Genomic DNA, 24711 nt, shown 5'->3' with positions numbered 1-24711 from the left:
AGTCTTTTATTCCCCTTTATTTGGATTGGAATGCCTCTGACTTTATTTGACTGTTGTTTGTGTCACAGATTTCTAATTTGTAAGTTTTGCATCCCTTTAAAATGTGGCATTTGGCTAGCTCTTGAAGTTGTTTAAAGTTTTTGAAGTCCTGTATTTGAAGTCTTTTTCTTATTCCTTTCTGATTTTTTTTTTTTGTGGGCTAAGCTTAGCGAATTTCGGTTGCATGCTTAGTAATGAAAAATAAAACTTCGAAAATATCGTGAAATATTTTTCAAAGAACATAACACTGATTTAGCTTTTAAGATTTGATTTCTAGATTTTAGTTGAAATTCTTTAGGGTTTAGTTTATAATTCGGTGCACATCTCTTCGGTACGATTTGAAACAGAATGAGTTTATCTAACCGAAATGTAGATATTTTAGCTCCTTGGAGTCCTTGACAATAGTGCTAAGAGTGAACAGCAAATACTTTCAGCTCAATTAATATTGGACATCTGCCTGTTCATCAAATAAGCTGTGAACTTATAAAAGTATTGGGTTCAACCCTCAGACCGCACACTGAACTTTTAAAAGAGACAATAATTTAAATATGGTTTTATCGTTTTTAATTTACAATCTATCCTTGTATGTAGATGTAACCCTGTAAATAACTGAAATAAACATTGACCAGTGTGCTGAAAGAATATGCCAAATATTTTAAAGTCGCTGGTTGCTCATCATTTTGTTTACTCATTTTTAGTAAAACAGACATTGGTTAATGCACTGTATGGGACCCTGTACAGAGTCTTGCTGCAGTCTATGCTGCCTGAAATAAAAGTAGTTTCGCAGCTATTACTATGAACAAGTTACATTATTAACCCATTCATAATGAAATTCTGGCATGCACTCCCCCTTTTTATGTGGCAAAAGCATCTGCTTGGCCATCTGTTTTGAACTCCTCCGAAATCTTAAGTCGTTTTACATAATCTTGAATGTTTATGAAATCTTGTCTGAAGGTTTTTTTTTCTAATCCGTGTATTCCTGAATCAATATTTTATAGTGAACTATATCCAGAATTTTTTTTTTTTGGGGGGGGGAAATTTAGTTTAGCAAACGGCAATTAATAAAATGAGAAAAAGGTTTCAAAAAATTTAAACGTTTTCCGTTAAAAAATTTAAACGATTTCGTACAAATTTTAACTCCTGGTTCGATTCAATAGGTTTAGAAACAAAATCCTTTTTAGGTATTTCCATCGAAAAATGCCTCTTTGTTGTTTCCATTTAAAAGTTGAAAAAAAAACCAAAATCTCTCCCGCGAAGATTTGGAAATATATACCCCCCCCCCTCCCTCACCTACATTTTTGTGAATTGACGTCACTGCTAGCAAGGATTCTAAAATATGGTTATCAATTTCTTCTAAAGTTGTGAATGATTTTTTAATTACTGCTTTAATCTTTTATTCCTAAACCATCTGCTTGGGTAATCTCCTTTGAAATCGCCAGGCATTGTGGATTGTTTTATATATTGTCGCTACAGGCATAATCTTTGATGGCCCGTTTTTTTTCTCTCTCGTTAGTCTGTGAAACTATTCTAGGTATTAGAGTTTGTTGCATTTTAAAGACTTGTTTGAGTGATCTTAACTACTTTTTTGTGTTGCACAAACTAAAAAGTTCAAGCCGTTTTCCTTCCGTAAAGGTTAAGCCAATGAAAAAAAATATCGTATTGATGTGTACTTAAATTAGTTGTATTTGAATTAACGTTGAATAGTTTTACCATAAAACAGACACTTTTTTTGTTTTTATTTAGTTCTCCGATCATATCGTATCTCTGTCTACTATGAAGAAGGTGCAAGTTATAAACATTTTATTTCAGTCTCAAAACTTCGAGAGCATTGGGACGACACATCCTCTGCTGTAAGTTCACGGGCAGCACAACTCGAAGAAATTCTTGTGGAAACCAATCGGTTTGAGGCAAAGAGGCTTGAAACAGAAGCTTGGATGGCTCGAATGGAAAACAAAATATCTCGGCTTCCACCTGTTGGACAAACTGTTGATTTATTAGATTCACAGACAAGGGAACAAAAGGTACTAATTAATGTTGGAATAAGCTAGTCTTTTCTTTTTGCCCTGTTTGGAAGGATCGATAGTAATGTGTATTGTATCCTCAACATAGTTGAAACTCAGTATTTTCAATGAACTCGTGAAATATGATCCATATCATGCGTCGGTTAAGATGTTTATATTGTTGCTAAGGGCTCTAAAATTAGTTGACTTCCTTTCATAGCATGTCAACCAAATCCAAGTGCCCTTGGTTAATTGAGCCCGACTTTTACAGGACAATTATCGCACCTAGCACAGATGATTGGTCGTATAATTGTTTACTGGTCCACGGTGATTGTTACCGATAGTAAGGGATTCAGTTTCACTCGATTAAATTGGGTTTCTTAAAAAAAAAAAAAAAAAAAAAAAAATATTCGTTTAAATGCTAAATCTTATATGACGGCATGCACTCATGGGTGGGGGACCTGCAACCCTTTTTATCCCCCCCCCCATATTTTGAGCTTTCCTGTGCAATCTTTTTATATGATTCAAGTTTTTTACGTTTTTTAAATTATATTTTTCATCCCCTTGAAATAAATTCATGCATACGCACTTGCCTTTGTATAATACACTTTTGTTTCTTTTCATGTTCATTTTAAAATTACTATTAAAAATTACCATTTCTTTCATTTTAAAATTGCTATTCTTAAAATTAGAATTGCTTATGTTTTCAGCATTTTATCGGGACTCCCATATAAACATCATTGTAGATAGCCTTTATGAATATTGCCATAGTTTCGTCAAGAGTTATCACTTTATAAATGTTATCGCCTTGAAAAGTTGAAATAGACGGAAAACACTTAATGAAAACAGTTTCCTTTGTCAAGGTTCTGAAAAATAATGGCCTGAAAAGATTGTTTTTTTATGCAGTGAACTTGGAAAGCTTAATTTAGGTTTCTGTTTTTTAGTTTGTTCTTTTCGACCGTAAGTCTTTTTCTTTTTTGAAGAATTAACCCTACCATAGTTATTCAATTGTACTGCCAGCGTAAAAAAATAAATATAAAAAAACTTTTAGCTAAAATTAAGACAGTTTATGTATCGCATTAATCATGAATACCGTCCAGAATTCCTGTAGCACTTTGTTTGAGAAGGGTGGTCGTAAAAAATTGTTTTGTGGGGGGGAGAGGTAAAGGATTTAAAAGTGTTTTCTAAACATTTTTTTCATTAAAACATTTGAAGTTTTTCGTATTCCTTAGGGGGAAGGGATGCCTCCTTGTCCTGATCAAAGACTTTGATTACTATCACTATTGATCCTTACATTTTTGGCTTTGAATTTTGATGCTCCATATCTAAGCATTTTCAGATATAAATTGATATAAGCATTTTCCGATATAAATATAAATTCAGATATAAATTGCGTCGTTTTCTATTAAGAACTACTACGTATCGGCTTTTAAGACACCTACTGTATAAAGCTCATCCTGAATATCAATCAGAAGGCCACTAATAAATGTATGGTACAATTATTTTCATGCTCTAAGAGAGTGAAAAGATATTTTTTAACCTTGGCACTCCTCTCATAATGAAGTCTCAAATGCGAAAGGGAACAGTTTGACTCATGAGCTTATTCCCCGTCTCCTGGCGAAAGACGGTGCTGACGCACCGTGTTTATGTGACGGTAGGAACAATGACCTAAAAAGGCGGTGTGAGAAAAAAATTACCCGAAGAAGTATTTATATGGAATAAACTTGAAACTCTAAATTAGCACAGATTCTTTTCGAGTCTGACAATCTTTGCCAAGGATTAGTGGTATCAGTAAAATTGCATTAGCAACGCATTACTTTTAATTTCTCGGAAACCAAATTGTTGTGAGATTTAATATTTTTAACTTATTTGCTCTGAGTTTCCATCTTTTATGAAAATCACCGAATTTTTAAATACTGATTTAAGCAGACTTTTTCATTTTGAGCCGTCACACATAGAGATTGAGGACACCTATTATGTTAATCTCATCCTAGGTGTTAAGCCTGGGGGGAGGGAGTATTACTGCAGTCTATAAAAGAAATGAAAATAAAATTATCGTATCATTATAAATTCTGTCTTCTTCAAAGTTTGGAAAATTTTAAAGAAAAGAAAGCTGTGAATAAATAGCGTTATCCTGTCATGCTCCAGAAGAATAATGGCTTAAAGAAGTGTTTGGTTCAAGTAAACTGGGAAATTGCTCCAACAGCTAAATTGGATCAGCTAATGTTTATGTTCTCAACTTTGATAAGGATGAATCTATCCTTTTTAGTGATTTTTGTTTCCTCATTTTTGTGCTGTTTAATATGGAATAGAGTGTTCAAAATTGAATCTGAAATTATGAAATACTACCAAAATTAATTAGTTCTTTTTCCATTTATTAATTAAAAAAAAAACTTTTCGAGCAAGAAACTTTTCAGTGAAAAGTAAAGGCCGTATTAAGCTTAAGATCAGCAGAAATAAAAATCTATAAAAATTCAAATTCAGAACGACCAGAAATTACTGTTAAAGACTAAATGAAACCCAAAACAACAGAAATTAAATAGCAAATCTTAGCAAGCAAACATACAACAGGTACTATATAATTGAGTAAATAAATCTTAAAACGAGCAAAACTTAAATTGAATATACAAATCAGGCTTAAAACAAACAAAAATCACAACAAACAAGAGTTTGGCTACTGCCCCCTTCCCTAACTGTAAAAGTATGAAGCCTACTGCGCCAATGGCACTTTGTTGAAAACAAATTATATTACAAATATTTTCTTTTGTATTTATTACAACAATGAAAATAAATGAAAACTACAGTGAAATAACATCTTGAACTGATGTGCTTTCAGCAATTAATATCATTATATATCAAGTATTCAGTTTAATTTTATCAGTTCTTTCCAACACTGTTCAAGACACATATAGTTTTCACTACAAACAAGAGTTTGGTTATTGCTTGTTTCCCTAACTGTAAAAGTCTAAAGCCTACTGCGTATTTGGCACTTTACTAAAACTTGCATAACTTACAGCCGTTGCCTAGTAAATCAGTAAATCTAAGTTTCAAAGTAAAGAGAGTATCAAAGTAACAATCAGCAACTTGCGTAATTCACAACCCTTTCCCTGGGGACTAGGGGGGGGGGTTCAACCGTGGAAGCATAGTTTTTGGCCTTTGGACTATTTTGAACAAATTGGCTATCTAAAACATTTTGACCGGATGCCTTTGGGGAAAAAAGCGCTGGTGAGCCTTTGATCACTTTTGACTCTTAAAAAGGAAATTTAAGTTTCAATTTCTATCCGAATGAGCCCCCTCCATAGTTAATACGACCCACCCCCCCCCCTCCTTCTACAGAAACCTTATATGTGAACATTGGGCAACTTGCATAAGTTAGAACCCTTGCTCCGGGGGCTATGGGGGATTTTCAACCCCTAAGTCATTGCTATTTTAATTTTGACCTTTTTGAACAAAATGACTATTTCAAAATTTAATTGGATGCATTTGGAGAAAAATCCACGCGAGGGAGGTGGGGCTGGTTACCCTCTGATCACTTTCGACTCTTAAAAAGGACAGAAGAAATTCTGATTTTCAATCGAATTAGCCTCCTCCAAAGTTTATACGACCACGCCTTCCATAAGAACTTTATATGTTAACGATGGGTAAAAAGCGTAATCTATAGCCCTTTTCCCTAGGGATAGAGGGGGGTGGTCAAACCCGAAACCTTAGTTATTTGACATTTGGACTATTTTGAACAAAATGGCTATCTCAAAATTTCGGAGGGCTAGTTACCCTCCCATCACTTTTAACTCTTAAAAAGGAACTATAACTTTTAGTTTCAAACCAAATAAGCCTCCTCCAAAGCTTATACGACCACTGCTTCCATAAAAACCTTATATGCCCCTGAAGCATAACTTACAACCCTGGTTATGGGGATTGTGTCAATCCCGAAGGCATTGTTATATGTTTTTTGGACTATTTTGAACAAAATGGCTATCTCAAAAGTTAGATCGGGTACGTTTGGGAAAAAGAGGGCACGAGGGGGGGGGCTATTTGCCCTCCGATTACTTTTGACTCTTCGAAAGTGAAATAGAACTTTCAAAAGGGAAAAGGGAAGTAAGAACAATTTCATATTATTTGTGGAATTTGAAAATATCAAACTTTGACAGCAAAATTATATAGAGTGAAAAACGAGTATCTTTGTTTGCTAAAACTCTCATTTTCGTAGATAACTAAAAGAGATAGATAATTTGGTAAAAGAAATAGTCTCTACTAGCTTGTGCCCTTTAAATTTGTTGTCGGAAAAGAATAATGATTCTGGTTGTAAATACGATTCTATACGATTCTGCCAAGACACATCAGAAGGACTCGTATGGACAATGTGGGGACAGCTCTTCCCTGGAAACATTTGGGAATTCTCTAGAAGTATAAGAAATCAGTAATTTAAACTTGTTTAGGATTTTCCCTCCCAAAATAGGAAATCAAAGTAGAATTTCTCAAAGAAGAGAAATCAAATTAAAAATGCAGTAAAGTAGGAGATACTAAGAGAAAAATACTTATATCTATCAAAGATACGAGAAAAAAGTAGGATTGAGCTTTTCTGTATCTATTGCAAGACATAAAAAAGGTAATAACTAATAAAAAAGTAGATAAAGACATAATTTGCGATATATATGCTTTTTCTTGATAGAAATCATTGAAAAAGGGTTAGGAACGGCTTGCTGATTAGAATCTATGCTTATTTTATCTGCATCAACTTGCCATTTGAACAAAATTTATTATTAATAAGCAAGAGAAGACATAAATTCATAAATACAGAGTAAGATAGGTGAAAAATATGTGAGTCGTCTATCAAATTTACTTCAATTTATAGGGAATTTTTCTAAAGCAATGGTTCTCAGACTCGGGTATGAAGGTTCCGTATGGGACCGGTGAGGCAATTTTAGTTGGACCACAGAATAAAGGATTTGTATTAGTACAAAATTCATATATTATGTTTATAATATTTTTTGCAATTTCAGCGTGTGAAATTTCTTTTGATATATTGTGTTGCCGGTGAACTTTCAGTGACGTTTTACATGTCTCTGACTCGATATTAATATTTATTTTTATCAAAACATATATTGATGAAAATTGGCTCTGCATTGATAATCACAAAATATATCAGGTGAAGGAACAATATATATCATTTTTCAATAAGAAGATTTCTTACTATTTTACTGACCTATAAGAATTTGAGAAACGCTATCAATTTTTAATAATCCGTTTCTACACTCTATAGATGATCTACCATTGAAGGATAATTGTTGTCTACGCGTTAGCGTAGACAGTAAAGAACAATTTATCTCCCGTGTAATGCTACTTAATTGGTTTTTGCAACCACGTTATGGTTGTAAAACTTGAGGAAGGCTTGTTTGATCAGAAATTGGAAGTTGTATCACCCTTTTTAAGGACCCTTTTAGGAGGGCAACCGGCCCCTCTTCCAGTTCCTTTTTGTCCCAATATCCTTGTAGCGCTATACGACAGGGGATCATAATTGTGATAGAGCTGTCTAATTTAGAAGGGTCAACAATGCCTCCGACTCGACCCACGTAGCCTTATGGATAGGTGCCCCAAATTGCGCAAATTGCCATATCTTCAGTGTTTGCGCAAATTGCCATTTCCCTTTTGTAAAACCAGAATTATAGACGAAATTTAGGCATGTATGAACTGAGTCACAAATTATTTCTATAATCCTCCCTCTCCTCCCTAACTTTCAGCGTGTTGTTAGAAAGGCGGGCGTGTTACACTCTTGATACCAGAATCTTATGAAGGTTTTTAATCCCTCTTATTGAAGAACTCAAAGGTTGCACTGAAAACTGGGTGCAAGAACAAGATACATCCTGACTTGGATATCAAAATGAGCTAAGTCCAAGCTGTAGGTTGACTCAATGCAGAATGAGCCAAGTCTTGACTGGATGTAAAAATAAGTTAAGCACTGACTTGGGGGGGGGGGGGCGAGCCAAGTCCAAACTATAGAATTTTGGTGACACCTAGTCCTTCCCAGCTACCAACTTTTTCGTACAAAGGCTGGCAGGTAGCACCTTGTTTGGATTGGAAACATGCAAGGATTTTTATTTTGCATTTATTTATATTATTTGGTGGCTAAAAAAAAAAAAAAATATATATATTTTCTCGGAAAAATTCTGACGATTTTGTGAATTTCAACGAAATTTGTCACCTCTGCTTTGCAATCCCTACGCTGTTTTATATATATTATATATAATTTATAATAAATAAATAAAAGCTATAGTATTGCTCTGCAATAGTAATAAAATGAAACAGGATAGCAAATGAAAAAAGCACAAATTTATATAATTTTTAATAATGAATTTGAAATATCTATCATTCATACTAATTTAAGTATTTTTTCTCTAAAAAGTGCAAAAATGTACTTGTTGATCTGCAAAATTACAAGATCCACGATATTCGTACTATTTTTAATTTTGATATTCACTTGTAATATAATGGTAAGTATTTTCTGTAAGCGTTTTATTTCTTGAGAGAGCTTAGGTAAAACGCTGAACGATAAAGCTTCTCTACTTTAGTAAGAATTGGAAACGAAAGCAAAATATTGATTTTTCTTCTGACCATTTATTACTGTTTTCTTTTGGAGAGGATTGACAAAGAGTAAAGGATTTTGAACAAGACATAAGCTACATCTAAAAAATTACCCGTTAATAAAGGATTGCTAAAGCCATGCCATCCCTCAATTGGCCTTCCAATGGGGATAAGATCTATTTAACAGTTTAAGATAAGATATATTGGAACCTCCTATAAATTTATTGGAAAGTCTTTTGATAGATTTGTCTTTCAACAAGGCTGGTTCTAGTCTCTATTGTTCCAACTGTGAACAGTGCAAGATGACAGGAAAGAAGTAACTATTTGAAGAAGCTATGTAGCCAAAATAGGTCAGCTTTGAAGCTATTTAACTTGAAAGTCAAGGTTTGACTTTGGCCCTTTCTTACCAAATTTTACCGCCATGAATCAATCATATTTTCAGGAGGAGGGTCCCTGGCATGTAGCCTATAAATTTTGACAATTATATGTCAATGTTACGTGTGTTGTTTGTTTTACGATAGAAGGAATGTTTGACGGTGTTTCTCTTAACAAGGGAGGAGGGGCAACTTCGAAAGGAACGTAAAAATTCGTTAATTATAAGAAAAATGCGTGGTAATTTAGGAATAAGTTCAGAAATGTTGAGATGCGGAGGTGGAGACAGGTGCAAGCCCCTTCTCTCTACTTACGTTCATGGTTAGAACTCCCCATGGAATGAATTGAACCATCTCTGATATGGGATCTATTCACTAAACTCACATCGAAGCTGATATCGATAATCAAGAAAGAAAAAATATAACCTCTTTCATATGCAAGGAATATTTGTCCCTAATTTGTCCTTTCTACTACTAACAACTCTGTGCAGTATCAGGTGGCCTGAGTCCAATATAGTTGTACACGCTTCTTGTCCGCTTTGATCTGTTTTAAGATTCACTCTCTCCCCAATCAAGTTCCAGTTTTCCTTAAATCTTGTCTTACAACTTCTTCCCATCCTATTTGGGATGAACTGCTTTTTATTTGTCCCCATATGGATGGCCAAAATCCGCAATCTTTATCAATCTGTCATCTTTCATCCGTAAACCGTGGCCTAGCCATGTTGACCATTGTTTCAATATAGACCTAGAAAGTAGGATCGAATCAATTTTTCACACAACTTCCTGTTTTATATAAAGTTAGTCAAACAAGCACCTAAAACTATTCTTGGACGATTTCTTTGGAAAATATTTAACAGATCTTCATCTGCCTTTCAGAGCGACCACCCATCAGAGCCGTGCTTGACCGTAATCCTGATGACAGATTCCAATATTTTAGTTCATGGACTTATCCTACTATTCTTCCTTCCAAACAGACTTATATTCAAACTTCGATAACCCCTGTACCTTGTCTACTTTTTACACCTTCACTGAATCAACCGTTTTTACAAATAATACTAAGCTGTTCACTTGATGGATTTTGTTGTTACTTACATAACATCTTCGTCCTCATTTAATCCTAGTCTAAGAGGCTTAGTCTTCTTAACATTAAGTTTCAAACATATTCTTGCATCCTGACCTCTCAAAAACTCCAGAATGTAATCTATTTACCAACATTTTCATCTAAAGCACTCAAATCCACAGCATGATCTAAATCTAGGAGAGTTTTACCTTCCCGCAAGGACGTATCCAGGATTTTTGTTGGGGCGGGGGTGGGGTACATACAAAACTTTACAAAATGTTTCAATAATTTGATATCGTGCTCTGCTAAAGCCTTTGTCATGCTCTTTTGTACAAAGTCCATCAAAATAATTCATATAAAGGGGGGTAGGAAATAACCCTGTTTAACACCTCATTCCACATGGAACCAACTAGAAACTTCATTCCATATCTTAACCGCAACATCTCTTTAATGTGCTTATTTAGTATACAATACAAGGATATGACATTCAAAATAGCCTAATCTATCAGCTGGGTCAAACGTCTGTTCATAATCTATAAAACTGATGACTATACGGTTCTAATGATTCAGACATTTCTTGTGTATTTGTTTAAGAGTGGGGACTTTGCTTATGTATCCCATCACTTTCCTAAAACCTCACTGTTTTATATTCCTGCTAGCTAACTTATGTTGCCGCAAAAACCTGTCAGATATGAAAGTAACTACTTGTCTCTCTCTGAGTTCTACTTTTCTTTGATGTGTCATGTTTGGTCCATAACACTTAAATGAAAAGCATATTTGTTCTCAATGTTCACTCCTAAAGTCCCTGTCAATTAGAATAGCCTTAATGGCCCCTTTCATATATTACAACAGTTAAAGAAGGGGAGCCATAAAAGATCTTTCAACATATATTGACATATAATTTCCTAGTGTTGAATAGTCTGCTATTCTTTCTTGATATTAAATCTCACCTTCCCCATACAAAAACTTAATCAGCTTTAATAAGGACAGTTGAAGAAATATACTTGAATCAAAACAAACTGTTTATCCTAAGTAAGAAATTGAAATCGCGTTTTTTCTTCTTATTTTACATACAAGTTTACGACATGCTGTTTCCTTTTTTCTCTGCATAATTTGTGTTTTTGTCCGTTGTTTGTTACTAGAACTCTCTCCGCATTAGCAATTATGCTATTATTGTGCTTCATGAATGCATAAAATGTGTAACTGGGGCTATTTCTTTTTGTCGTTTTCATCTGTCTTTTAGTCTCCCTTCTCATTTGATTAGTTTTTACTAAGTAGTTTGATTTTCATGAAATAGCTCTCTAAACTAAATCCTTCTGAAGTTGTGACTTAAAGAGTCACAACTTCAAATAATAGTGTTTTAAGTGTGAATATTCTTCAACTTTAGTCATGAGCTGTTGGCCTATTAATATGAGATAATTATTCCAAGAATTCTGTTTTAGACACAAAACAAAGGGACTATAACGGCTGGTAAATTAATTCCCTACGTGGTTCGAAAAGGATTCCCAATCCTCTTGATGCAACTAGTTTATCTGAAAATGTATCTAGTTTAGGTTTGGGGGTATTGTTTTGTGGCTTTCGGTAGCGTAACTAGCCCATTTTTAAGGGGAGGGGGGCAAAGCTTTATAATGCGCCGACAAAATGCGCCGACAAAACGCGCCGTTGCTCCGCAATGGCGCACCCACCTTTCTCATTGAGTACCAATCATTCGGCAGACATAGCATTTTCAGCCGCGAAGCCCCGAAAATTTTTAGAAATATAAGACTAAAAAGTGTATTATTCCTTATAGTTGCCTTTTTAAACCCGTTTTAGGGAAGCAAACATCCTTAAAAATCTAACAAATTAATATTGTGCTGCAACGGGTCTAAGTTATCTAAAAAATCAGAGTTATGAAATGTCATTTTGCTTTGTTTATTTGCATATAAAAGTCTGAGAGAGTATTTGTTGGTGCGAAGCGCCGGATTGTTACGGGGCCTACCACTAGAATATAGTAACGTGGTTTTAATGTTCTATTTTCAATTAGCCCCTAAAACATCATTGCAAGGAATCAAATAATCTTAAAAAGAAATATTCTGCCGAAAAAAAGGAAGAAAAAAAAATTGATTTAGGATTTAGAAGTTTCTTTATCACTTGCATTTTTTCCCTTTCGTCCTCTCTTAGAAACCTTTTTTAAATAAGCACATACCTATAAAAATTAATCTTGCGCTGGAAAGAGTCTAAGTTTTTTTTTTTAGAAATCAGAGTTAGGAAATATCATTTTGTTTCGTTTACTTGCAGGCAGAATAACTGAGTGAATGCCTGAGGTAGCATTTTCTGGCGCGAAGCACCCAAAATTTTTGAAATCTACCGCTGCAATATGCATTTCTATTCAAATTAGCCCCTGAGACATCCTTGCAAGGAAGCAAAAAGTCTTAAAAAGCAATACCGTAATATTTAGATACCAAACATTTAGAACTGAGAAGTTTCTTTTTCCCTAGCATTTTTTTTTCTTTCTCACCATCCTTTTTTTTATTAAGACGTCAAATTGAATCCATAGATATGACTTCACAATTTCACGGTCCCATCTATGGGCAAAAGAATTGAAGCGTTCCTGGTCCCGATAATACTACAAAAGGTGACAACAGCTTTAATGTGTTTCGATTTTCGTATGATAATTCAGATTCAAAAAATGCCTTAATATTGTTGTAGATGTAAAACAAAAATGCTTCTTTATAAAATTTTAGCATTCCCAATCAATTTTTATTTGAAGTTTCCAGAGAAAAAGTTTCAGTTCAGTGCCGACGACTTTAACTGAGTATGTACCAAGATGCCAATAATTGAATGTATATTCGACAGGACCTAATATTTGGTGCCGATTATACTATTTTGACGACCTTTGGATGGCGAAGATTGCTAATGTCAGTGCCACAAAACTATTCTTTAAGGGGGACATTTGGCCCTTATTGTCCACCCCCACCCCAGTTACGCCACTGGCACCTTTATATTCTCTACGGTATTGAAACCGCATTATTACCAATAAAAACATGTTCAGTTGATACTTATTTGCTTTAAAAATGCTGTGAATCTGTAACCACGGAAAGAAAAAAAATGTATATTCAGTAGGATTATCTTTAAATTCTCATTGCATACAATACAAGGGAAAATGTGAAATATGCTTCATTATTCTTTATTTTAGAGATTTCATGCTGGACATCGTGTTTTAGCAAATAAATTCAACCTTTTCTCATATATATGGGATTCCCCTGTCTATAATATCTATGTTTTTCATGAAAGGATTAAGGGGATTTTACTGCTTCCGTGACTAAACTGGGAGATGTACTGAAAAAAAAAAATTTTTTTGATTTCCGTCTCGCCTAATCCCTGCAGGGTTTTCGTGATGTGGCGAATAAATCGAATATTTAGTAGAAACGACATCTTTGCTTTAGTTTTTTGTTATCTCCCCCTCTTTCTCTTCACTCTCGCTCTCTTCTCTCTCAGTATAATGTCCATATGTGTAGCCATTTTGCTCAATGTAGTTGAAAGATCTGGAAATTATGTCTTTGAGGAGGACAGCTCCCCACAGTCCTCAGGGCAAGGGTTGTAATTTATGCCCTGGGGGCATATAAAGTTTTTATTGAAATTGTTGTCGTGGAAACTTCAAAATAGGCTCATTCAATTGGAAATTCAGAGGGGTAGTTCCCTTTTTAGCAGTCAAAAGTGATTGGAGGGCATATAACCCCCCCCCCCTGTCACGCCCACCATTTCCCAAAACACATCCATTCAAAATTATGAGATACCCATTTCGTTCAACGTAGTTGAAAGTTCTGGAAAGTTCTGAAAGTTCAGGACGAGGGTTATAAGTTATGCCCTGGGGGCATATAAGATTTTTATAGAAAGTTTTGTCGTAAAAACTTCAAAAAGGGCTCATTCCATTGGAAATTGAAATGGCTAGTGCCTTTTTTAATAGTTGAAAGTGATTGGAGGGCACCTAACCCCCCTCTCACGCCCACCATTTCCCCAAACACATGCAATCAAAATTTTGAAGTATCCATTTTGTTCAACGCAGTTGAAAGTTTCGGAAATTAGGTCTTTGAGGATGGTACCCCATCAGAGCCCTCAGGGCAAGGGTTGTAAGTTATGCCCTGGGGGAATATAAGGTTTTTTATAGAAAACTTTGTCGTAGAAACTTCAAAAAAGGGTCATTTGAATGGAAACTGAAAGGGCTAGTGCCCTTTTTAATATTCGAAAATGATTGAAGGGCAGCTAACCCCCCTCTCACGCCCACTATTTCCCCAAACACATCCAATCATAATTTTGAGACAGCTATTTTGTTTAACATAGTTGAAAGTTCTGGAAATTATGTCTTTGAAGATGACAAACCCCGCACATCCCTCAGGCAAGGGTTGTAATCTGTGCCCTTCGGGCATATAGGGTTTTTATAGAAAGTGTTCTCCTAGGAGATTCAGACAGGGCCCATTCAGTTGGAAATGGAGAGCGCTAGTGCCCTTTTTAAGATTCAAAAGTAATTGAAAGGCATCTAACCCCCCTCTCCCGCTCCCATTTATCCAAACACATGCAATCAAACTTTTGATATATCCATTTTGTTCAATGCAGTTGAAAGTTTTGGAAATTAGGTCTTTGAGAAGGATAAACCACTCCCTCCACCCGCACCCCTCAGGGCAAGAGTTGTAAGCTATACCCTTTGGGTATATAAGGTTTTATAGAAAGTTTTGCCGTGGAAACTTCAAAAAGGGCTCATTCGATTGTAAATTGAAAAGGTTAGTGCCCTTTTTAATAGTCGAAAGTGATTGGAGGGCAAATAACCCCCTTCTCACTCCCACTATTTCCCCTAGTACATCCAATCAAAATTTTGAGATAGCCATTTTTTTCAACGTAGATGAGAGTTGAAGAAATTAGGTCTTTAAGGATAACAACCCCCCACAGCCCTCGGGGAAAGGGTTGTAAATTATGCCCTGGGGGCATATAAGGTTTTTACAAAAAAACGGTGTTGTAGAAATTTAAAAAAAGGGCTCATTCGATTGGAAATTGAGAGAGCTAGTGCTGTTTGTAATAGTCAAAAGTGATTGAAGAGCAAAAAACCCCCCTCTCACGTTCACCCTAACTCCAAACACATCTAATCAAATTTTGAGATAACCCTTTTATTCAACGCAGTTTGAAGTTCTAGAAATTAGGTCTTTGAGGATGACAACCCCCCTCCTCCCCCACAACCCTCAGGACAAGGGTTGTAAGTTATGTAAGTTATAAGCATATAAGGTTTTTATAGAAAACGATGTCGTAGAAACTTCAAAAAGGGCTCATTTAAGGCAAATAAGAGGGCAAATAACCCCCCTCTCACGCCCACTATTTCCCCTAGCACATCCAATCAAAATTTTGAGATAGCCATTTTTTTCAACGTAGATGTGAGTTGAAGAAATTAGGTCTTTAAGGATAACAGCCCTCAGGGAAAGGGTTGTAAATTATGCCCTGGGGGCATATAAGGTTTTTACAAAAAAACGGTATTGTAGAAATTTAAAAAAGGGCTCATTCGATTGGAAATTGAGAGAGCTAGTGCTCTTTTTAATAGTAAAAAGTGATTGAAGAGCAACAAACCCCCCTCTCACGCACACCATTTCCCCAAACACATACAATCAAAATTTTGAGATAACCATTTTGTTCAACGTAGTTTAAAGTTCTAGAAATTAGGTCTTTGAGGATGACACCCCCCCCCCTCCCCCACAACCCTCAGGACAAGGGTTGTAAGTTATGTAAGTTATAAGCATATAAGGTTTTTATAGAAAACGGTGTCGTAGAAACTTTAAAAAGGGCTCATTTGAGGCAAATAAGAGGGCAAATAACCCCCCTCTCACGCCCACTGTTTCCCCTAGTACATCCAATCAAAATTTTGAGATAGCCATTTTTTTCAACGTAGATGAGAGTTGAAGAAATTAGGTCTTTAAGGATAACAACCCCCCACTGCCCTCTGGGTAAGCGTTTTAAATTATGCCCTGGGGGCATATAAGGTTTTTACAAAAAAACGGTGTTGTAGAAATTTAAAAAAAGGGCTCATTCGATTAGAAATTGAGAGGGCTAGTGCTCTTTTTAATAGTCAAAAGTGATTGAAGGGCAACTAACCCCCTCTCACGCACACCATTTCCCCAAACACATCCAATCAAAGTTTTGAGATATCAATTTTGTTCAACGTAGTTTTAAGTTCTGGAAATCAGCTCTTTGAGGATGACACCCCCCCCCCCACAACCCTCAGGGCAAGGGTTGTAAGTTATGTAAGTTATAAGCATATAAGGTTTTTATAGAAAACGGTGTCGTAGACACTTCAAAAAGGGCTCATTCGATTGGAAATTGAAAGGGCCAGTGCCCTTTTTAATAGTCGAAAGTGATTGGGGGGCAACTAACCCCCCTCTCACGCCCACCATTTTCCCGAACACATTCAAACAAAATTTTGAGATAGCCATTTTGTTCAACGTGGTTGAAAGGTCCAGAAATCATGTGTTTGAGGATGACAGGTTCTAAACCCCATGCTTTCGAAAAGCCAGAATATAATTTTTACTTTACTGAAAAAAATTCTCTTAAGTGTTTTCACTTTTATAACTGTAAAGAATAAAAAATTAATTAAGATTTTAAGGAATAAATATCAGCATATGTATAGTAAACTGACATGCACATTTTTTTCAGTAATTCATTTGAATTTTTTTCAGTAAAGTACAATTTATATTCTGGCTTTTAGAAAACATGGGGTTTAGAACCCTACTCATACTAATTTTTGCTCGTTTTGAGTTTAACTCTGTTATTTATTTAATTTCTGTTTGTTTTGGGTTTCATTTACTTATTGATACTGATTTGTGGTAGTTGTTTGCTTGGTATATTTTTTTTATTCTATTTTTGTTCATTTTTGGTTTAATGGTGTTCTTTACTTTTTTTTTGAAAAACTTAATTTGTGGAAAAAAATTTTTTAAATAACCAATTCTAATGAAGCTTCCAATTTTCTACATATAAGAACCCTTTAATTTATATCGACTACATATATATTTCAGGGACGAAAAAAAACATTGTGCAATAGTGGGCCGTTAATACCGTTAGATTTTTCGTGTTTCATTAATTTTAAACTGATTGGCTATCTAAGAATTTTCTGGATAGCCCTATTGGATTTTGGTCCCTATTTACGTTGAAGTTGTTGTTGTGTGGCAAACAATGAACAGAAACGGGATTTTGTTGTTGTGTAATCTCCTTTGTTGTTTAAATAATACGCTAGAGCTCAAACTTTCCTTCCAAATGACCCCTCTTCCATTTTTTTTTACCACCCAATATTTAAGCCCTACCACCTCCCTCCCCCCACCAAAAGAATACTATCCGTGAATATATTTATGATAAAAAATTGAGTTCCGAGAAATGTAAATAAAAATTAGAAATTTCCTTTTCTGAAGTTTTTAGAAACTTTAAATATCATGGCGAAATTGTCGTCTAGAATGGTTTCTTTTTTGGGATATCTTTTCTCCCTTTCTAAAATTGTCTATGTTAATAACTTATGTTGTATAACAAATGTTTTTATATTTGTATTAAGTTTAAAAATCATCTTACTTCAATGTATAGTCGATGTATTTTCCAAGCTTCCGTTTTTTAGAGTTTTGTTTACAATGGACGAGGGTTGCTTTGTACTTGCCGTGTGTCACCGTTAATATTTTAATTTAATGTCAATCTGCTATTGTGCCTCAGTGGGACGTAAAACGAAATTAAAGATCTTTGTTCAGTGTATTTTAATCAATATGTGTTGGCTAGCACATAGTTAAAGTAGTTGCTATTGTAGTTTGTTTGTTAAAACAATAAAATGCAACAAACCTTTTTATGTTAAAAAAAGTACATTTCAGAATATTGAAAAAGACAGAAAATGGATAAGCCATAAAGAATGCAACGGTGCAAACTATAGAAGTTTCAGAGGCCAGAGCCAATTTCAAAGTGGTATTTGTGGGACTGAACCCTTACCAAAAAAGGAAACTTCCTTAAGGCTGTTCGGTACTTAAAGAATCACCCTATCTCGTCCATTACGTGCTTTTTTAGTTTGTGTGGCCAAACTATTCAAAATTGATTGGATGGTCTAGCCATAGCTCATGATGAGAGATCCGAATAAACGAGGAAAAAAAAAGTAAAAGTTGCTATTTACTTTCTCGGAATTCTTAGAAAAGCCATTCAACTTCTCCATTTTGTGCCAAAGATAGAGGTATACAGATTTAATGAAACTCGCATCATTAAAAAGTTTTTTTTTTTTTTTTTTTTTCAATGAACAGAACAGAATTTTCTTTTTTTGTGTTCAGGATAGGGCAGTCCCTGAATTCTAGTACACCTGCTTGGAAAATATTCAAAATCAGTTCGAAAGAAGTCTCTTTGAATAATTTGACAGCTTCGAAAGTTTCCTTTTGTGCTAACTGCCTTGATTGGAATCTTTGCGGACGTAGGATGCACATTATCTATGCTGTTCGCTCATTGATCAGACAGCGTTTTGCTTAACAATTAGTATCAGATTATACATTTCCTTTGTTTTAAAGAAGCCTCTCGTTAGCTTTTCGAGCTGTTGACACACCTAAGATCCTCTGTCAATTTTCACTAAAATCGCTGTGGGGTTGGGAAAAATTGCTAATGGGCCCTTTGTCTTTGAGACTCTCAGTCGACGCTGAAACTCACAAAATGACATTTTAGGCCTCAAACTTCCTTAAAATAAAGTTAAAGAACCTATAAAACATCCACTTTTCTTGCACTTGGGCTAAATTAAATCCAAACGTCAAGCCAGAGCCCATTGAAAAGGAAATCTTTGCCGATGGAGGTGTTTAGTGGTAGTGTTGAAGAGACAAATTTGCTGCAGATAATTTTAAATTCGAATCATTTTGAAAAACTAACTTCCCCCGACACACGGATTAATTCAGCATTTATGCTCCTTTTTTGCCTGTTTCTAGTAAAATTTGAACAAACAAGTCTAGTAATTGTAACGGTAACGTAATGAAAACGAAATTAATCTGAGAAAAACTGCCATGATAAAGTTTCTCTTTTGTCTGCTACTAGCATTAGCAGTGGCTGAAAATATATATATATATATATATATATATATATATATATATATATATATATATATATATATATATATATATATATATATATATATATATATATATATATATATATATATATATATATATATATATATATATATATATATATATATATATATATATATATATATATATATAATATATATATATATATATATATATATATATATATATATATATATGATGGTTAGGAGACAAATTCACATTATACAAATTCACAATATATATATATATATATATACACATATATATATATATATATATATATATATATATATATATATATATATATATATATATATATATATATATATATATATATATATATATATATATATATATATATATATATATATATATATATATATATATATATATATATATATATATATATATATATATATATATATACATATATATATATATATATATATATATATATATATATATATATATATATATATATATATATATATATATATATATATATATATATATATATATATATATATATATATATATATATATATATATTCAGCCACTGCTAATGCTAGTAGCAGACAAAAGAGAAAATACTGGAAACAAGATACATGAAGCTTTTTTTCTGTTTTGTCAGTTTCTCTTTTAAATCATTCAGTTCACAGTTCCTTAGATTTTACAGATTCTAAAGGTATTTAAAATTCTTGATAACTAGTGGAATAAAACTTGCAGTAGTTTTTTAACCTAAATTGAGTAACTGTAAGGAGTTCCAAGTGTTGTAAGAGTGCTGACTATTTCAATTCAGAGGAAAAATAAGGAGCAAGTAAAACTGTGGGTGCTTTTAAAAACTGCATAAATCGTGTACAAAACGTATTTATTATGTCAAGTTTGGGGGAAATGTGCATGTTAGTTATGTTGCCTAATTAGCATTGAAACTTATGACTGGAAATCGCAAAATTAAAGGATTATGTTTTGCCTCTTGAAGAAAACTATTTTGAAGGCAAATTTCGCTTTATATTTAGAATGCAAGTCCATTTTGAAGAAAAATTTTGCTTTGTATATGTTGCCATTTGCAAATTTTTATGTACGATTTATGTTAAAAGTGCTAAGAGTTAAATCTCCTGGTCATAGTCTCACGCCAACATTTTTATTCCAAGTTATAGTGGTAATTAATCATACATTCTCTTTTGGATTTCGACATATTTATTGGTTCTAGTAAGAAGCGTGCATACTGCACATATCTGATAGAAACTAAATTCAAACTACTTCAGAAACAACATCGGATGGAAACTTTACATTCAGACGGGAAAACATAAAACACATAGCATAATACAGTAAAACACAAGATGCATTTAGAACCAATATCAGACCTGATTTTGATTTATAATGCTCTTCCACATGTTAAGGCTCTCACTGCATGCTAAATAGTCTTAAGGGGGCGTTGTCTGACCGTCCTTTATCTATTGCTGATTTTGTCCTGTTAATTAAGTAATTGCCAAACATGGACAAATGAGTTTTTCCGAGCATTTTAAAATAGTAGAAATTAAAGTTTAGCTGCAACGTATTAGTTACAAACTTGGAAGATATGTCAAAATTGGGTCACCGAAGGAAGAGTTTCCTCTTGTCTCAGGAGTTTATGTCACCAAGTCTACAAAACATAACTTAAAGTCTGCACAATTGAAAAAAGTGTAATCTTTCTTCTTTCTCTTTTTTGTCTATATGTTCAGGTTCTTGGTATTTTTTACCTGTGTTAAAATGGTATGTGGTCAGTATGCATTTCGATTGTTTTTCTTTAAACTGTCTGTTAGTTTTTTCCTATCTTTTTTATTACCATAACCTCTAAACCTTGAGCCTCTTACTTTGGCCTCTGGGTATGAAAATTCTTAAAACATTTTAGAAAATCCCTTAGTGATCATCATATTTTTATTTTAAGCTGTTCATTTGAATTTCAAGGTATCCAGAAGCCTTTTCTTTTTCAACACTGAAAAAAACATAAAGTTTCACAAAGTTACTTTATGTAGTTATCAACTACAACTAAAAAATGACTATTTTTTATCCTTTAGGCTCTCCATTCAGAAGTTTCTCAATTTAGAGATCAACTAGACCAAGTTACATCTGCTGTACATGCCTTAGCTACTAATTATCCTTATGAAGATGCTACTAGAATTAAAGCCACTGCTGAGTCACTAGGTCAACGTTATGCTGCTTTAGTTTCAAGGTAAGATATTATTAAGGGAATTTATGCCACTACATTTAACTACTAACAACTTTGTAGACATATGATGGAATAGAGAAATTCGTGTTCTTTTCTAAAGCAGTTGCCTCCTAAGAAAGTTTTGAAGAAACGACTAAAAAAGCATGAATTTCTTCTCACCGTTTCTCCTTAATAGGATGTATCCACTTACAAGCAGAGATGCAATTGAGCCAGCAAATTGTCCCAGTGTTGGCTTTGAGGAAATGATATGGGAAGCTTTCCCTCTTGAAAAGATGGCTATCTTTGACCGATAAATGTATTCTATGCATCATGACTCTGAGCGGCTTCTGTAACTATCTGAATAACCAACTGGGCAATGCTATGCTGATACTGCATTGTCACTCTATAAAATATCTCCAATGAAAATCCTTTAATATAGCATACAGCTGGAAACTTTTTCCATTGCTTGAACGAGATCTGTCACTAAACTTTTAGTCGTAGGTATAATGTAATTGGGAAGTCGAACGATGTGAAGATATAAAGTCTGATCGAATCACTCCTGTTAATACCAGGAAAAATCATTACCCTTCAAGGTCCAGTTGATTTTAGAGTCTTATATGGTATATATAGAACAGTAACCAAGAAAACAGAGACAACTCTGCACCAATTCCTTCCCGGGAGAGCCTGCAGCTGCAGCTCAGAAGCATTCTGAAAGTTCAAAATATGTCCTTTTCATCTGTATGAATTTTCTTAATTGAGCTAGGCTCCCTCTCCTACTTCCAATTAAAAAAAAGAAAAAAACTCCTGGCTCAAGACTGGTTGTAGACGATGAATAGAGTTTGAATAGCCGGATATAATGTTTTGTTAAAATCATTGTAAAGGCTATAACAAAAGACAAAAACGGTAGATGATATTAGTACCCGATGAAATCAAAACCTAACGTTAGTGTTAGGACTAACAACTTAATAATTCTTCTAAACTAAGACACAAAGAACCCCTATTGACTTTTATATCGGCTCTCATTTTGTCTAAACTCTGACACGGCAATGATTGTTACTCTACTTGTCACTTTCAATCCTTGTGTTTCTAGTACTATGTTTTCACCCTTTTGACTTGATTGCGCATATGGTACTGTGAGTCTTATATTAGAGTCGTGCTAAATCGATAGACCTCTATTCTTTTCCAGATCTCAGTGGCTTCTGTTTTAGTTTCCATCTTGATACGTTAGCTAGTCGAGTACATTTTTTCATGCAATAGGTGTACGACAATATTTTTTTTGCCGTTTTCGTTAGATTCCTTTTGAATGGTTTGAGTGAAAATAATATTCACCGAAGCCAACTGTGTAGGCGTAGTGGTAAGAGCCCATATCAGAATATCATTTCAGGCTTCTTGTTGGCAAAACAAGAATCATATTAGACCGAAAGAGGCTTATAGCCCGTTCAGACGTATGAGGAAACGCTCAAAACCAATCGGTACCATAGGAAAACTGATCGTTTTTTGTTTTTTTTTTATAGTGCCGATTGATTCTGGGGCTAGGAATTTTTGTAGTTTCCCTATAGTTTCGTGTGCCGTCGAAAAAAAAATGAGCAGGCATTTTTGAAAGTGAAAAATATGGCAACTCATAAGCACGTGAAGGTTCGAGATTTAGTAGTTCTTATCCGGAGATTGAATTGAAAATCAAGTATTTTACAGTAAGCCTCAAGACATGGGTAATTGTAGAAAGAAAAATCCAAGACAGATAGTCCACGTAATTGAGAGGCAAATGTTTAAATCGCTGCACGGGTAAATGGCGGGAGGTAAGTATGACGTCTCGTATTGGGCAAATACTTGTGTGTTAGTTTTTTGGAAAGGCATGCCCGCCTAGAGTCTTAGGCAGGTTGACCAAGAATTTAAAATTGACATAGGACCGTTAGATTGCCTGGAATGAGAGATAAACAAGGCACGTCAGCCTATGGTCTTTAGAAGGTTGACCAAGAATGCAGAATTGACACAGGACTATAAATTTGCTTGAAATAACAGGTAAACCTTCGTTTAAAGCCATCTTTATCTTCCAAATATTACCTATTTATTGCCTAAGCTCAGCCCGTCATTCTGAAATTTTTTTTTTTTTTTTCACAAATGTTTCAAATTTTTGGGTCACTTGCCCGAGACTCTGGGCGGGCGAGCGCCCCCAAATATTGTCCCAAATTCCTCGCTCAATTTAGTGCTTGTTCACGGATGCCCACCGTCTCCAACCACTTTCCAAATAGTATCTATTCATTGCCTCATCTCAGTCCAGCAATCTGCAGAGAATCTGGGCAGGTGGCCTCCAAAAATTGTCCTAAAGGAATTATCAATTTTTATCAAGCACAAATAATGCTTTGCATAAAACTAACTTTCTTAGCTGGATCTAGTAAAGAACGAACCCCGTTGCAACCGATGACATCGTATAGTTTTACTACAACATAAATTATGGCTGTATTCATAGTCAATGATCATTATCAACTATGAGATCTTGCATAAAACTAACACGAAAGAGGAAAATACTTGGCAAGAAATGCACTTTGCATAGAAACTTGGCGCGTACAAGTGCCTGTTATCTGTGCTTTTTAGGAAACATTTTGCCCCTATCTTTAGAGCACTTTCCCCTCGTACTGATCAGTCTTCTCATCGGTTTCCCCATGCGTCTGAACGGACCATTAGAATGATAATTTTCTATTCTTTTATTTGAATTATTTGAAACTGCTTAATTTCTTTCAGTTGTAGTCCTATTCGTGTCTTAGCAGTGACAAATTTAAGGGAAACAAACATGGACTTGTAGCCGTTTAACTCTATGCTTTGTAATTTATCAGTATCTTGGCTGCAACTATGCCTCTTCTCCTAAATCCTGCCAACAAAGCATTAGTATAGGTAGAAAATCACACAAAAACATTTACATAGAATCGGAGAGGGGGTTTCAGTCTAAAACTTGAAATTCAGATTTACAAATAGACAGAGCATGAAAAGAGATACAATTTGAAATTTCAGTTTTAATTTTAGTGTGCCTCGTACAAATTTAGCTACCCTGCTACCAAAACGTAATTGTGGGTTAAGATAGTCAAAGGTATTCGTTAAAAGTCAAAAGTTTCATCTGCAGTGTTAGCGCTGTCTATCAAATTTTAAATCCTAGATGGCACTGTCGTTTTATTCCTCGTGAAATGAACTTGTTTTCTGAAATTCAAGTCTGTCTACTAAATGTTTAACATTTCATCAAAAATTTCATATAAATTTTATTTTTATTTATTTGTGTATGTTGTCTATTGGGTCTTGTTTGTGACGACCATAAAAGTACATCGTCATGATTACCGGAAATTTTAAAGATTTCTTTTTTTGTCATGACCGCCCTCGACTTTATTTTTAAACTTAAAAAATTTTATTT

The 24711-nt window shown here is 34.3% G+C and overlaps 1 protein-coding gene across 4 annotated transcripts in view; it reads left to right on the top strand.

The window, feature by feature from the left end:
* The window catches only part of LOC148955446 (dystrophin, isoforms A/C/F/G/H-like), a 504509-nt gene that overhangs the window by 328812 nt on the left and 150986 nt on the right, over window positions 1-24711 (top strand). For all 4 annotated transcript variants that reach the window (XM_089102277.1, XM_089102283.1, XM_089102291.1 and 1 more), the window contains 2 exons: window positions 1849-2060; window positions 21184-21338. In XM_089102277.1, the coding sequence (XP_088958403.1) occupies window positions 1849-2060; window positions 21184-21338 (367 nt within the window). The remainder of the gene's footprint in view (window positions 1-1848; window positions 2061-21183; window positions 21339-24711) is intronic.

This window comes from Artemia sp. Qi Xiang Cuo, chromosome 2, assembly GCF_049724085.1.
Source record: "Artemia sp. Qi Xiang Cuo chromosome 2, ASM4972408v1, whole genome shotgun sequence".
Lineage (NCBI taxonomy): Eukaryota > Metazoa > Arthropoda > Branchiopoda > Anostraca > Artemiidae > Artemia > Artemia sp. Qi Xiang Cuo.
The sequence above is the reverse complement of the archived record's forward strand: the minus strand, read 5'-3'. Positions and strand labels throughout refer to the sequence as shown.